The 15,042-nt window shown below is 40.5% G+C and overlaps 1 protein-coding gene across 1 annotated transcript in view; it reads right to left on the minus strand.

Annotated features, from left to right (window-relative positions):
* Positions 1-15,042, minus strand: part of NFATC1 (nuclear factor of activated T cells 1) — a 122,141-nt gene that overhangs the window by 27,052 nt on the left and 80,047 nt on the right. Inside the window, 1 exon segment of the mRNA XM_032222210.1 lies at positions 1,169-1,849. Coding sequence (XP_032078101.1) covers positions 1,169-1,849 — 681 coding nt within the window.

Here is a 15,042-nt window from a genome sequence, read left to right on the forward strand (position 1 = left end):
GTTATTCAAGCTTCACATTTTAACTTTCAAAATGAGAATTTAGGTTTAGTCATCCTGCCTAGGGTTAGAGTGAAATATTACAAATGCTTTTGCAAGAACACATGCAAACAAATAGTGATTATTTTTTTTCCTTCCTAGTGTTTTTCTGCAAGTACACAATCTGCTTTTTTCCAATCAATTGAGAGTTGATCCAGTAGCTGCAAAAGGAATTATCTGACTGCCTTGTCACCTGAGAATTGCATTATGGGCCGAGAGAAAGTGATTGGCCCCAAATCACCCAACTGGTTTTCATGCCTAAGGCAGGACTAGAATTCTCAGTCACCTGGTTCCTAGCATGGTTCCTTAATGATTGGTTCCCATTAAATCAAAGAGGCTATCTTGTTAATTTCTATTACAAGAGAATTTTAAGTATTATATTGTTTGAAAAAATAAATCTATTCAAAGGAATTTCTTTTGAAAGGACATTAGGTCAAACATCATAATATTCAGGACTTTAAACACTGCATCACAGTTCAGTGAAGTAATGCAATAAAATTCCAGATTTCATCTTTTATTGCTTTAAATGATTCAATTTTTGGAAGCTGGACAAATTCAGTGTAGCATTTTAGCAATGCAATGGTGCATGCAGAATATACATGTATGAAATATGTAGATGTATGTACAAAAATAGCTAGAATTTATAATTCAAAACAAATATTTTTTCATGTGGCAATGGAAACAGCTTTAATTTCAGACACTAGAGTTTGTGCCTTTTTAAACATAGGTATTCTTAGATAAAATATAACACTTTTTCATCATTCAATTCTAACTAGTGGCTTATGTATTTCAAGCTGCTATATGATGGATAGCTTTCAATGTCATTCTACTTGCCATTGGCTATGGCTTAAGCCAAGACCAATAATGGTTAACGTTATTATACTGTAGTTTTGGACGTGCAGATACTTTAACAATGACTAATAGTGTTTAATGTTTAAGTAATGGACTTTCATTAATGTTGACAACGGTAAGTAAATTTTTCCATACTTATGTCACCCAATCAGACTTCTGTGTCATTCCACAAAACTGTTAGTTGTCAGCTTCCCCTTTCCTGAATATTCCACAAGGCTACAATAACTCAATGGCCCAACACAACATGGCTGAACACAAACCTCTACATCTGCAGACTTACCATCATCCAGGTATAACTGGTCCAATTCTTCAGGTTCTTGCTTGACTGTTACGGGCATAGGGGCCAAATTATGATTATTGTCCTCATGCAAGTCGGTCAATGACAGTGGCTGATTTGCTGGAATTTCATTTCTTTGAACATTCGGCAGCTGCTGTTGGCCCATTGCAGTTGAATGAGTTGGACTGCAGGACTGCAAATAGGTTGACTCCTGGGTTACAGATGGAACTGGAGAGGAGGGACTGTTGGGATAGAGTGCTTGTTGATTACCAAGGGAACAGGTACTGCTCAGATGTTGACTCACCTGCGGCTGCAGCATGATGTGAGATGACTGATCAGGAGAGCTTGGGTGCACAACAATAGACCTTGGCACTTCCTGTATGGTGGGGACACCTCCAGCCGTCTGCTGAAGTCCTAGATGATTATGGCCTGGGTTGGTGATGCACTTGTAAGCAGGAGAGGAAAGATCATGCAGCTTAGGACTAGAGCTGGGAGATGATGACATCACAGTGTTTCTCTGCTGACAGGAAGCGAAGCCAGCTACAAGGCACGAGCCAGGATCAGGAGGCATCATGATCTGCTGGCTGTAATACGGTTTGGAGAGAGGGCTTAATCCATGGCTCCTTGGTCCACAGGTTTGAGCAGAGTCGTAATCATCAGAAGGTTCTGTTTTTATAATTGGAACTGTTGAAAGAAAAAGAAAGTGCTTTGAATAAACATAGAGTTAATATGATCAAGTTGGCTTGTGGCTAGGATACCCTTTGCAAAAACAAACAAACTCTTGAATAAGGCTCTGTGTGTCCTTTGCTAGTACTCCCCCCCCCCTCCTTCACCAAAATACGAATGACTCATCCAAGCAAAAAAGCCACAGCTGGTTCTAATACTGAAAAAGGCTATTTTTTTTGGACTCTCCGCCAGCTCTAATGTGCTATAAAAATCTATTTGCAAATAGCTGTGCTACAGTAGAAGCCCTGGACCCAAGGGCTCTATGGATCTGTAGTAATCAAAGGAATTTTTAAAAACTTGGATGTAATACTGCTTGTCGACTGCTACTGATGGCCCATTTGATAGATGTCTGCACAATGGGTAAATTCAAGCATATGGAGTCAGTGAAGGGGCTTTTAGAGTTCACAAAAACAAAACTTCAGAGAGAATGACAAGCTTAAGAAAAAGTACATAATTCCTTCATAAAGCCTTTCTTTCTAGAAACAAAAATTGAACTATCTTAAAAAATAATAATAGTGTCTATATATAATTTTTATAATCCACATGACAGTACAGAGATATTTCATCAAGGTACGTTTCCAAGTCACATTTATTTAATTCAGAAGACTACTTTGGGACTAAGCTAAATTTTATCAGTTGTATCAGTTTGCAGAAATGCTTCCTATTTTCTTTAAACACAATTTATAAACAGGGATGTGATTTAAATAGCATTTTCACAGATACTTTGCAAGTAAGATACAAGTTACGTTTTGGCAGTTAATTATCACTAAAGAAGAAGAAAAATCATTAACAAAAAATTAATTTGTATATAATTTGGCGTGAATACAAAATCTTATATATTTAAAAATAAGTGATACAGGTTAATTGAAATCAACATTAACACACTTGATCTTAATGAAAAAGGTTGTGGCCAAATGTAACAATAGTTTCCCTCACAATAAACATTCAGAAGACAGTTATGTAAAAAACTGCCCAGCAAGCTTCTTCATTAGAGGTGGGAGTGGGAGGCACCTTCCTTCAGTGGTTCTCCTCCTACATCTCGGACAGGTCGCAGTCGGTGTTGGTCGGAGGGCAGAGGTTGACCCCTAGGCCCCTCAATTATGGGGTGCCGCAGGGTTCGGTCCTGTCCCCCCTCCTATTTAACATCTACATGAAGCCGCTGGGTGAGATCATACGCCGGCATGGGATTAAGTACCACCAATATGCGGATGATACGCAGTTGTATCTGTCCGCCCCGTGCCAACTCAGTGAAGCAGTAGAAGTGATGTGCCAGTGCCTGGAGGCTGTTAGGGTCTGGATGGGAGTAAACAAGTTGGCACTTAATCCAGACAAGACAGAGTGGCTACTGATGTTCCCTCCCAAAGATTGGCCAAGTATTCCATCTCTCAGGCTGGGGGGTAAAATTATACGCCCCTCAGACAGGGTTCGCAATTTGGGAGTCCTCCTGGATCCCCAGCTGACTTTAGAACACCATTTGTCGGCTGTGACCAGGGGGACCTTTGCCCAGGTTCGCCTGGTGCACCAATTGCGACCCTACCTGGATCGGGAGGCCCTTCAGACAGTCACTCACGCCCTTGTGACCTCAAGACTGGATTACTGTAAGGCGCTCTACATGGGGCTGCCCTTGAAGAGTGTTCGAAGACTTCAGCTAGTCCAGAATGCAGCCGCGCGAGTGATCGTGGGTGCACCCAGGTACACCTACGTTACACCTATCCTCCGCGAGCTGCACTGGCTACCCATTAGTCTCCGGACTCGCTTCAAGGTGCTAGTCGTTACTTATAAAGCCCTACATGGCATCGGACCTGGGTACCTGAGAGACCGCCTCCTGCCAATTACCTCCCACAGACCGATCAGATCGCACAGACTAGGCCTCCTCCGGATTCCATCTGCCAGCCAATGCCGGCTGGCGACTCCCCGGGGGAGAGCCTTCTCTGTTGCAGCTCCAGCCCTCTGGAACGAGCTCCCCGTGGAGATCCAGACCCTTACTACTCTCCCGGCCTTCCGCAAAGCCACTAAGATCTGGCTGCTCCACTTAGAGCTGAAGAAGCTTCTTGGACGTGAAGCAAAATATCTTCAAAGAAAAACAAGAAAGTCCAGTTGCCTCTTCAAAAAGCACCTTTTAGGACAACCATGACCTGAAGGGCTGAGAATCTCCGTAGACATTTATCAATAGAAAGGTGAATGGTCATGCTTGCTGAGGATGACAGGAGAATGATTATATATGAGCCAGTTTGCTGATTTATAGAAAGAGTATTAAAAATAAAATGAACAAACTATGTTCCAATGAACATTGAGGATGTAACAGTTTTAGTTCAATCACCAGAATTCCTAGGCCTAGGTCTGACTTATATATTTACATAATTATATTATGTAAATATTTTTCTCACTTGAATCTTTATATTATCCTTAAGAAGATGAATTTTGAAAAACTTTTTAAAACATAGTTGTGCATGTACTATTTAGAATATCAGCAGATTAACATCAGATTTTATCTTCAAGATGAGATAAACATTATTATAAGTAATATAGTAACTTATTTAGTTAGGAGGCTTCAAGTCAGTCTTGCAAGATTTGGTAATGGTTTGCCATTTTCTTCCCCCCTGGGGCTAAGAGAGAGTGGCTAATCCAAAATTTCCCACCTGGCTTTGTGCCTAAGGCAGGACTAGAATTCATGGTCTCCTGATTTCTAGTCTGATACTTTATTAACCATTACATCAAATTGGCACTTTAGTATATGCTAAGACATATCTATATATTTATTTTCTATGGTATTGTTTTATTTTATTTTATAAAAAAATGATCATTATTCAAATTTAGTGTTAGTTAACAATTTGTCTCCTGGACATAATATGCTTCCCATCATCCTCAACTACCATAGTCATTTACCTCATTAACTAGGAGGATGGAAAATTAAATTCAGGATACCTGGAATACTTCACATTTGGGAATACGTTGCTGAAATGACTGAACAGGTTTTTCTTAGAGGCATAATTTCAATAAAAATAGTGAATAATGATTCTATCTACCAACTTCTTTATAAAGTCCATCAATTAAAAAAAAATTGTGCAAAATTTAAAAATGACAAATGGGAAACAAGATTTGCTCCAGACATTCCATGATCTTTATATTATCCTGAACTCTGTTAGTTTTTAATATACTGCTCTAATTTTAGGAATTAATAATAATAGTTAGCATATCAAAATTAATTAAGATTTAATACACAATAACTATGACAGTTTTAGGCTAACGCATGTATCACGTTATCAATATATTTAATACTAGAACCATATGTTTGAAGCAACATCAACTATACATTGTTGACTGAGCCGAGGTGGCGCAGTGGTTAAATGCAGCACTGCAGGCTACTGCTAGATCAGCAGTTCAGCGGTTCAAATCTCACCGGCTCAGGGTTGACTCAGCCTTCCATCCTTCCGAGGTGGGTAAAATGAGGACCCGGATTGTTGGGGGCAATATGCTGACTCTGTAAACCGCTTAGAGAGGGCTGAAAGCCCTATGAAGCGGTATATAAGTCTACTGCTAAGTCTACTGCTATTGTTGTTCTTATTGAGAGGACCTCATATGAAGACCCCATAGCAAGACCAGTTCGTAAAGACAATACACTTCTATGCATACTTGGATATGGGGAGAGAAAAGCCATTAATAGTGTTCGAAATGAAAAGTTGTGAACTAGTAAAAGATGGGTTCATAAATCTTAATGAAAAACTTAAAACATTTTCATTGAAAGAGAACAAGTGGGATATTTTTTAAATATGAATTTTAAATCCAGTTTCATTCTTCTATAATACATAGGTCCTGATTTGGTTCATGGTTGTTAGGATGAGTGAAAAATAAGGCATATATTTTAGGAAAATGAAAGACACCAAAAGTAGTAGAGCCAAGGTGGCGCAGTGGTTAAATGCAGCACTGCAGGCTACTTCAGCTGACTGCAGTTCAGCAGTTCGGCTGTTCAAATCTCACCGGCTCAGGGTTGACTCAGCCTTCCATCCTTCCGAGGTGGGTAAAATGAGGACCCAGATTGTTGTTGGGGGCAATATGCTGACTCTGTAAACAGCTTAGAGAGGGCTGAAAGCCCTATGAAGCGGTATATAAGTCTAACTGCTATTGCTAGTAAAGTCTAGTTAGTTTATTGCATCAAGAGTTGTCACCGGAAATAGCCATTCTCATCAACTGACCATGTTAGAGGAAATAAGAACTTCTCTTTAATTAAAATTGATATGAAAGTACTATATCTTGCCTCAATTATCTTCTATTAGAATCTTTATAAAGCATAATTATCTTTTAAAGTCATTTATTCTGAGCTTTTACAATTACTACTTCTTCCTAAATAATTTAGTTATGAAGAGCTTCTCAGTTGCCGTTAAAATGTTAGCTGTTCAAAAATTACCAAAGAGACAGGACATTGTAGAGGCCTGGAAACAGAGGTTTTTTCGGAGGAGAGGCCTGGCGCAGCTTACTTGCTTATGAGCAATTAATGAAGCCAAAATGTGCATTAGAGTGTTAATAGGTCTTAGAAGAACTGATTCATTTTTTATTGTAAGACATTAGTCATGTAACAATGCAAGGGGTAAATGGAACCTACGTTTTATATTCTTTTAAGGAAGATTTCCAAGTATAGAAATATGTATTACCCTAATGCTGCGATGGCGAACCTGTGGCATGCGGAGCCCTCTCTGTGGGCACGCGAGCCATCAGCCAACTCAGCTCCACCATGCATGTGTGCGCCTCTTGCTGCCAGCTGATTTTCGGGTCTTTGCCACGCATGCAGGTGATGCCCATGCATGCACGGGGGGGGGGCTAATGAGGTGCCCCAACCCCATTTTGGTTTCAGGAGGCTTCAGGGAGGCCTGCTAGGCCCAAAATGGGCTGCAGGAAGGTTGCGCACATACATGGGGGGAGGTCACGTGCATGCATGGGGGCGTGTGTGTGCATGCACAGGTGGGTGGGGCGCCTTGCATTATGGGTGTGGGCACGCGTGCTGTCATGCAGACATGATTTCGGCACGCAAGGAGAAAAAGGTTAGCCATGACTGCCCTAAAGTTTACAATACATTGTTTCGTCCAGTTCTTCCCATTGTACCCCAAATACAACCTCCTTAACTGTTCTATGGAAATCAATCTTTTTCTGATTAGAAAAACATTAAACAGAATGGAATCAGAAGTGAATGAAGAATGAAGATCATTGAATAAAGAGAATGGATCTGCAAGGAATAGGGCAGGTTCTGTTTTGTGGGGAGTATGGACAGGCTCCTGTAATTTTAACAAATGATACCTTCTCTATTGTTTGTATCCGCAATCCAACATCTCACTTGTCTGATGCAGATACCGATACAAAAACTGATAATCCAACACATCAAACAATTTACATGCACGTGTTTCGGGAATATAATGAAATGTGAAATACATAATAGAAAAATTCCAAGTTAATGCTAACTTAAATAATAAAGATAAAAAAATAATTCATATAAGTTTCCATATGAATGAATGAACTGATAAACAATATAACACACAATTTTTTATTGGCCAAGCATGAAAGGCAGTAAACTTTACAGTGGGAGTCTAATTCTTAAAATGGATGAAATTAGCTTAACACACTGAATGCATCTACAACACAAGGCATAATAAGAGACACACTTAGGAAACCTTGTAACTGCTCTTAGATAAATAGATTGCATTATTTCCAGCTCAATTGTAATATCCTGTACCCACAAGGAAGCCCCAAAAAGAAGTTAGGATAAAATGTTTGAATGAAAATCTGAAATGCTAACTGATCTCTTTTGGAATAGTGAAATTGCACGAAAGCACTTAATATATTTCTGACTAGTGATAGTCTTGATGACCTGAGTATACTTCAAATTATACTGGAAATGGATAGCTAATATTTATATCAGTATAATTGCTTCATGTGCTTCTGACCCACTATCCATTTATTAATAGCTTATTATTAATAAACAGTATTGGAAAAAGTCCTTAGCAGGCAGAGCAATCCTAATTGCATAGGGATAACAGAACAGAATCATCGACATGATAAGAGAGGCACATGTACACCAGCCTGTTTAGGGTCACAGAAGTGTTTGCCATGAGAGTCTGCCCAGTTTGGGCCCCAGTCTTGCCTGCACCAAGCAGCCTCCTGCTTGCTGCTGATTGGCTAGTTCAAATGAGCAGCTTCAGGGATTGGGGCATGGCAGCCAATCAACGCAGAGGCTGGTTTCTTTTGTCTCATTAGATCAGTGGTTCTCAACCTTCCTAATGCTCTGACCCTTTAATACAGTTCCTCATGTTGTGGTGACCCCCAACCATAAAATTATTTTCATTGCTACTATGTAACACCGGGAGCCACAAAACCTGGGTGGGTGTGGCCAATCAACATCACTCCCACCAAGTCACATGACACCCCCCTCCCAGACATGCCTACCCTATTCCCACAGAAAACACTGAGCCATGAAACCCTGCTAAGCATGGGTAACAGTCTTAATAGGGAATCTCAGCGTATGCGCATCCCATGATCCTTTATTTTATTTTCCCCGCCTTGTTTTACGCCTCAGAAATGGTATCTCTTGGCTTCCGTAGCTCTGCCCATCAACCTCCATCACTCGGAGCGAGCTGCTTTCCCAGCATCCTCTGTGCTGCACGCATCTTTTTCCCCCCATCTCACCTCCATTGTGGCTCCTACTTTCCCTCCACCCACTACACACACACACACCCCTCTCCTTCTGCCGCACGGGGAACCCGAGCCGCTCCTTCCCTTCGGGCTGGCTTCTTGTCAGCCTCTCCATGGGAGGCTCCTCGGCGACCCCTGTGAAAAGGTCGTTCGACCCCAAAAGGGGTTGTGACTCACAGGTTGAGAACCACTGCATTAGATGCTAGCAAAACAGGCCCAGTCTGTGGAGACATGATGGGACAGGATGGGGGGCAGGGGTGGGTTTCAACTGGTTCGCGGCGGTCCCTGCGAACCGGTTGGTTGCTGAACCCGGAAGTAAGTAACTTCCGGGAACGGCGAAGGGTGCGCCCGCCCGCCCGCGGTCCTTACCCGGTTTTGACGAGTTCTGCGCTTCCACGCATGCGCAGGACGCATACAGCGCCTGCGCGATCGTCCAGGAGCAACTGGAGCGTCGCGCAGATGCTAGTATGCATGCGTGCACCACGCGCGGTGCACGAGGACGCCGCCAGCCCCGTTCCAACCGAACCGGTTGGAACGGGGCAAGAAACCCACCCCTGATGGGGGGGGGAATAATTGTGGTACCCCAGGGGAGTATGAGGTGTCTCAGTGGATCAGGGATGGCCTTGGACGACCTGCTCCAGCACTAGGTCCCACACTGTCTTCCCACTCTGAGATACCTCATGTGCATTTAACAACCTGCACATTCAATTAGTGAATGCACTGGGGAAAGCAGGGAGTGATCATGTTCATTAACGTGATTCAATCAAATGAATCCTTGGGTTGCGAATGTAATTGGCAGGCACTATTACATTCGTAACTCAAGGATTACCTGTTCTCCTAGAATAGAATCAAAAGTTGCTCTTAAATCAATGAAACTCACAAAAAGATGGCATTGTGATTCCTAGGAAGATTTCTCAACAAGCAGTGGTAAGACCACAAAGTGATCTATACAGAACAATCAAATCTATGGATACCAGAGTTATAGAACTCTAATTTAAGGGGGGGGGGATTATCTTGTATTATTGGTAGAAATAAAAAGTCTGGTGAGGACTGGAGAGAACCATTTGAATTGATTTTAATTAATGCTTTGGTTTGGTTTATTAGATTTATATGCCACCCTTCTTCCAAGGACTCGGGGGTGGCGTACAACATTAAAAGAAACACATAATACAAAAGTTAAAAAAAGTTAAATAGAATATCCCAAACAAACCCAATTAGAATTAACAATAACATTAAAAAAAATTCGAATTAAAATTAACAATGAACAATAATTTATCTTGTTTTGTTCAGGCCAGGCTGGCTTGCTGGAAAAGCCAACTTTTTAGGGCGCGTTGAAAGGACCAGAGGTCGGGGATTATACGAAGCTCTGGGGACAGCTCATTCCAGAAGACACTCCCACAGAGAAGGCTCTCCCCCTGGGGGTCGCTAGCCGACACTGTCTGGCCGATGGCACCCTGAGGAGGCCAACTCTGTGGGATCGCACTGGACGGTGGGAGGCTACTGGTGATCTCTATTTCTTTTATGGAGACAGGAAGTCACAATGACAATTTACCTGTACCAAAATAGCAATAGCACTTAGACTTATATACCGCTTTACAGTGCTTTACAGCTCTCTCTAAGCAGTTTACAGAGTCAGCATATTGCCCCAGCAATCTGGGTCCTCATTTCACCCACCTCGGAAGGATGAAGGATGAGTCAACCTTGAGCCTGGTGAGATTCGAACTGCCAAATTGCAGGTAGACGGTAGTCAGCAGAAGTAGCCTGCAGTACTGCACTCTAATCACTGCGCCACCACACTTCATGTACAATAGTTTCCCAGGAATGTTTGTCATTGTACATTCCGAAAAATGGCTTTCCCAAATTCCAGCAGAAATTTTACAAGCGGAACGTTCAGAATGCCTTTCCAAAGTTGTGGCTATAATTTCTACTAGGTTTGACTTTATTTCTAAAAGCACCAGCAACCTTTTGCAGATAAGCTTTGCTTCTTGCTTGTTAATAAACCTTACACATTTTTACATTCTATTTTTATTTCAAATAATGGCTGGTAGAGTCATCACCTGCTTTATAATTTTTGTAGATGCTGAAAAGATGTTTACTATATTAAGCTGTTTACCTTTCACCTCCTTAATAATTCAGAGAACTTATTTTAGAGTGGGTTGCCATATCTAAGAAAATTAGCCAGATTGCCATCAAGAAAAACATTGCCTGACCTTTGTTGCTCAATGCAAGTCTCTTATTTAGCCAAATATCCAGGAGAATGAGGAAAAAAGCACCAAATGATTTTCTCATCACCTTATGATTAACTATGGCAAAATCACTGTCAGCTTAAAAACATCACCCTTCTTGTCTTAAACCAACTCAGATAGAACAACAGTGAACAGTGGTCACTGGCCATTGGATTCTTGATACGAAACCATCTATAAACTTAATTCTGTTACAGGCAGTAATAGAAATCTATTAGAAAGACTGTTTAACCAAGCAACTACAATCTTGAACTGATGAAAATACTGAACTGCTTTTCCAGTTGAACTACAGTTTCAGTCATTAATTCAAACTGTGCAGAATAATGTCACGCATTTCCTAACAGTAACAAAATGACAGCCGTTTTTGTTGTTAATTCACATCATTCCTGAAAGATTTTACTTTTCACCAAAGAAAAAAAAACAACAACTAAAAATGCCAAGAACAGCAAATTACTAATCCGAATCCTCTTTATCTCATGTAGGAAAATTATTTATATATTGAGTTTTTAAAAACTTTTATATTATAAAAAGATAATCACTTACTCACAAAAGTAATGTGATATTCACAATCAAGTATTTTAATTTGACTGCAGTAATATCTTACTTCACATCTCCTTATAGCAGCTTTTCCCAATCAAAATATTATTTAGATATGCGGACTTCAACTTCCAAAATCTCAATACTGGCTATCTTGCTTGAAATATTTTGGGAAGTACAACAAATCTACTTATGCCCAGACCTATCTAAATTGGAAATCCTAAAGAAGAATATTACCTACACTTCGGCTCTCAAGATCCAATGAATCTACAACAAAGAATTATATACAGAAAAGAACCAATAAAAATACCTTTAGCATAGAACATCTGCTGCACGTATCATTGGAAAAATTATCACACAACCATCCATAAGAAAAACATTTATTTTTTAAAAAGAGGAATCAGTCAACAAACAACAAAAAAAAAATCTCCTGTTCATATCACTTAAATGCCACCTGGCAATCAGCAAAAGTGAATCATTTTCAGCCAAATCTAATTGAAAGCAATCTATAAATTGTTGCATAACCTTCTGCCAACCTTTACATCTGTGCAGATTACCAGTGACAGTAGTTCTTAAACTATCTTAAATTATAAATGTATAGCCTGTGCTTAAAGCCTGCTACCTTCCAAAGTAGTACAATGGCAGAACTTATTACATCAAATAAAAATCCCCTGCATAATTTACATGCCAGAAATGTCATCTTCCATATGTAGAAAATACACTAACAGACTACAGACACATTTTAGAAGCCATACATCTGCAATCTTCATTTAAGAAAAAAATGAAAGTCAGTTGCAAATCATTTCTGTTCAGGTAATCATAGACACTCTGAATGTTGATCCTGACACTAGTGTTACTATCTGATTTTAAAACACTGTAAACACATAAAATGTCTTAATACCACATGGTCTCAAGCACCTGGTCAATACTTAATAACCATCTAAAACAGTAGTTAGCAACTTGAGCACCTGTGGACTTCAACTGGTTGGGGAATTCTGGGAGTTCATAAGTCCATAAGTCTTAAACAAGAGGCAACTGGATTTTATGGATTTTTCTTTGAAGATGTTTTGCTTCTCATTCAAGAACCTTCTTTAGCTCTGGCTGAATAGTGGAGAATGGAAATATTTATACTCCTTTCAGACAGCTGGTCATTTGCATTCTTTTAGTGAGTTGTTAAGGCCACCTGGAAGTTTATCTGTGTCATCAGGGTCACCTGAGTGGTGCAAATAGGTGAGGAGCAGAGGTGGGTTCCTACCAGTTCGCACCTATTCGGTAGAACCGGTTCGTCAAATCTACCGGACCGGTTAGAAGAGGTTCCACCAGTGGACCCGGAAAGCAGGCCACACCTACAGAAGAGGTTCCAAAATTTTTTGAAACCCATCACTGCTAAAGGGTTAGGGGTGCAAGGATCTTGTAACTTGACAGCTTTAAGACTTGCATGCTTCAATGCCAGAGTTCCTGAGCCAACATGACTGGAGGAGGAATTCTGGGAGTTGAAGTCCACAAGTCTTAAAGTTGTCAGGTTTGAAGACCCCTAGTTTTTTTTTTCTAAAGGATTAGGGGTGCAAGGATTTTGCAACTTGACAGCTTTAAGACTTGCATGCTTCAATGCCAGAGTTCCTGAGCCAACGTGACTGGAGGAGGAATTCTGGGAGTTGAAGTCCACAAGTCTTAAAGTTGTCAGGTTTGAAGACCCTAGTTTTTTTTTCTAAAGGGTTAGGGGTGCAAGGATCTTGCAACTTGACAGCTTTAAGACTTGCATGATTCAATGCCAGAGTTTCTGAATAGCTATTTGGACCGACCTAAGTACTAATTCACAATTTCATATCTTGTCACATGGGCGGCAAGCCACTCCCATCCGGTCACATGGGCAGCAAGCCACTCCCATCCGGTCACATGGGTGGCAAGCCACTCCCACAAAGGAGACCACACCCACAGAGTAGGTTCGAACAATTTTTGAAGCTCACCACTGAGCTTCAATAGTTCTTGGAACTATTGAAAGGACTGTGTTGTAGATTGGAGATAGATGATGTTGTATTCCTCCCCCCTCTGTTGAGAGATGGCAGTTCTGTTTTGACTAGTCCTGATTGGTTTGTTCTCCTATGTTGTGCCATGCGTTTATGAAGTGGTTGTTTTGTTTCTCCAATGTACAGATGTGCACATGGCTCACTGCATTGTACTGCATATACCATGTTATTCAGTTTGTGTCTGGGTGCTTTAGCCTTGGGATGGACAAGCTTCTGCCTTAGGGTATTCTTGGGGTAGATATCCAATTGCTTTGCACTCTTATCATCTTTACAATTTTTGTAAGATTATTCTCCTGCCACCTGACAGGAAATTCTGCTGACCCAGAAATTTTAAAGAATTTGCTCAACTTTTCATGATATTTTAAGTTAAATCTCGCCAGGAGATTAATAGTAAAAAATGGAGAGGGTTATTACAACAAAGGGAGTAAGCACACTGTATTTCAGATTCATTATTTTTCCCTAATTCAGCTTACCCAACAATGAAACTTCCAGATATGCTTTGCCTACATCTTGTTGTAGTTCCCAGTCAGCCCACAAGGGAATTATGTGAAGTACAATCCAATGAATCTGGAAGTATCAGTTGGAAAGGCTGTCCTACTTTAGGCTACCAAAATTGTGCTGGTTTAGAAAATGAAATTTAGTGGGTGGAGGCAGGATGCGAAAAAGTCTCTTAAATGTCATCACTAGAGAACTATCACTGCAAATAGTCAAGAGATAATTATAGTTACAAAACAGGAAGTTGAGCTCAATGCTGACAAAATGACTTCTGATTGCTATTTTCAGAAGCATCCTCAGAATCATGATGACTTTCTTTCTACAATGCAGAAAGTTACCTCTAAAAATTAAAAGGTCAGCTTCAACTTTATAAATGTGATCCCCTTTTACTTTTGCATGCCCACGCACGCTAAATGTAGTTGAAATTTCAGTTTCACAAAGGATGACCTGCCAAATGACATGATTATTTAATCTTTGGGAGAGGGATTGTTATTAGCTGAAATTAAAATACATGGTTGCCTATTATTTTATATTTTCTAAGGGTGGAAATCTCAGTGGGAAACTAGATTATCCGAACAACAAAATGCTAAACCTAAACAGTCATTCAGTACTGAGCCAAGGTGGCACAGTGGTTAGGGTGCAATTCTGCAGGCCACTTCAGCTGACTGTTATCTGCAGTTCAGCGGTTCTAATCTCACTGGTTCAAGGTTGACTCAGCCTTCCATCCTTCCGAGGTGGGTGAAATGAGGACCCAGACTGTGGGGGCAATATGCTGACTCTGTAAACCGCTTAGAGAGGGCTGAAAAGCCCTATGAAGCGGTATATAAGTCTAACTGCTATTGCTACTGCTATTACTTTTCAACTGAAATCAGTGTCTGTAGACTGAATCAGGCCAAGTAGGTGCTGTTTCCTTCTTCAGGTCCTCTTGAAATAATATGTCATTAGGCAGAACAGGGGGATCCAATAGTTGAAATACAGCTCAATCATGATTGTAGAGAATGACCTTCAAGTGTTACCATCTCTGTGATTCAGCCACTATCCTCCATTCCCTTTTGAACTTACAGTAGAGGTAACTGAGCCTTTGGGAGTAGTATTATAACAAAGATGATAAACAAAACCTTTCATTCTAAATATATAAATAATATTTCTTGCTACTATGGAAATGGATTGG

The sequence above is a fragment of the Thamnophis elegans genome, chromosome 8 (assembly GCF_009769535.1).
Source record: "Thamnophis elegans isolate rThaEle1 chromosome 8, rThaEle1.pri, whole genome shotgun sequence".
Lineage (NCBI taxonomy): Eukaryota > Metazoa > Chordata > Lepidosauria > Squamata > Colubridae > Thamnophis > Thamnophis elegans.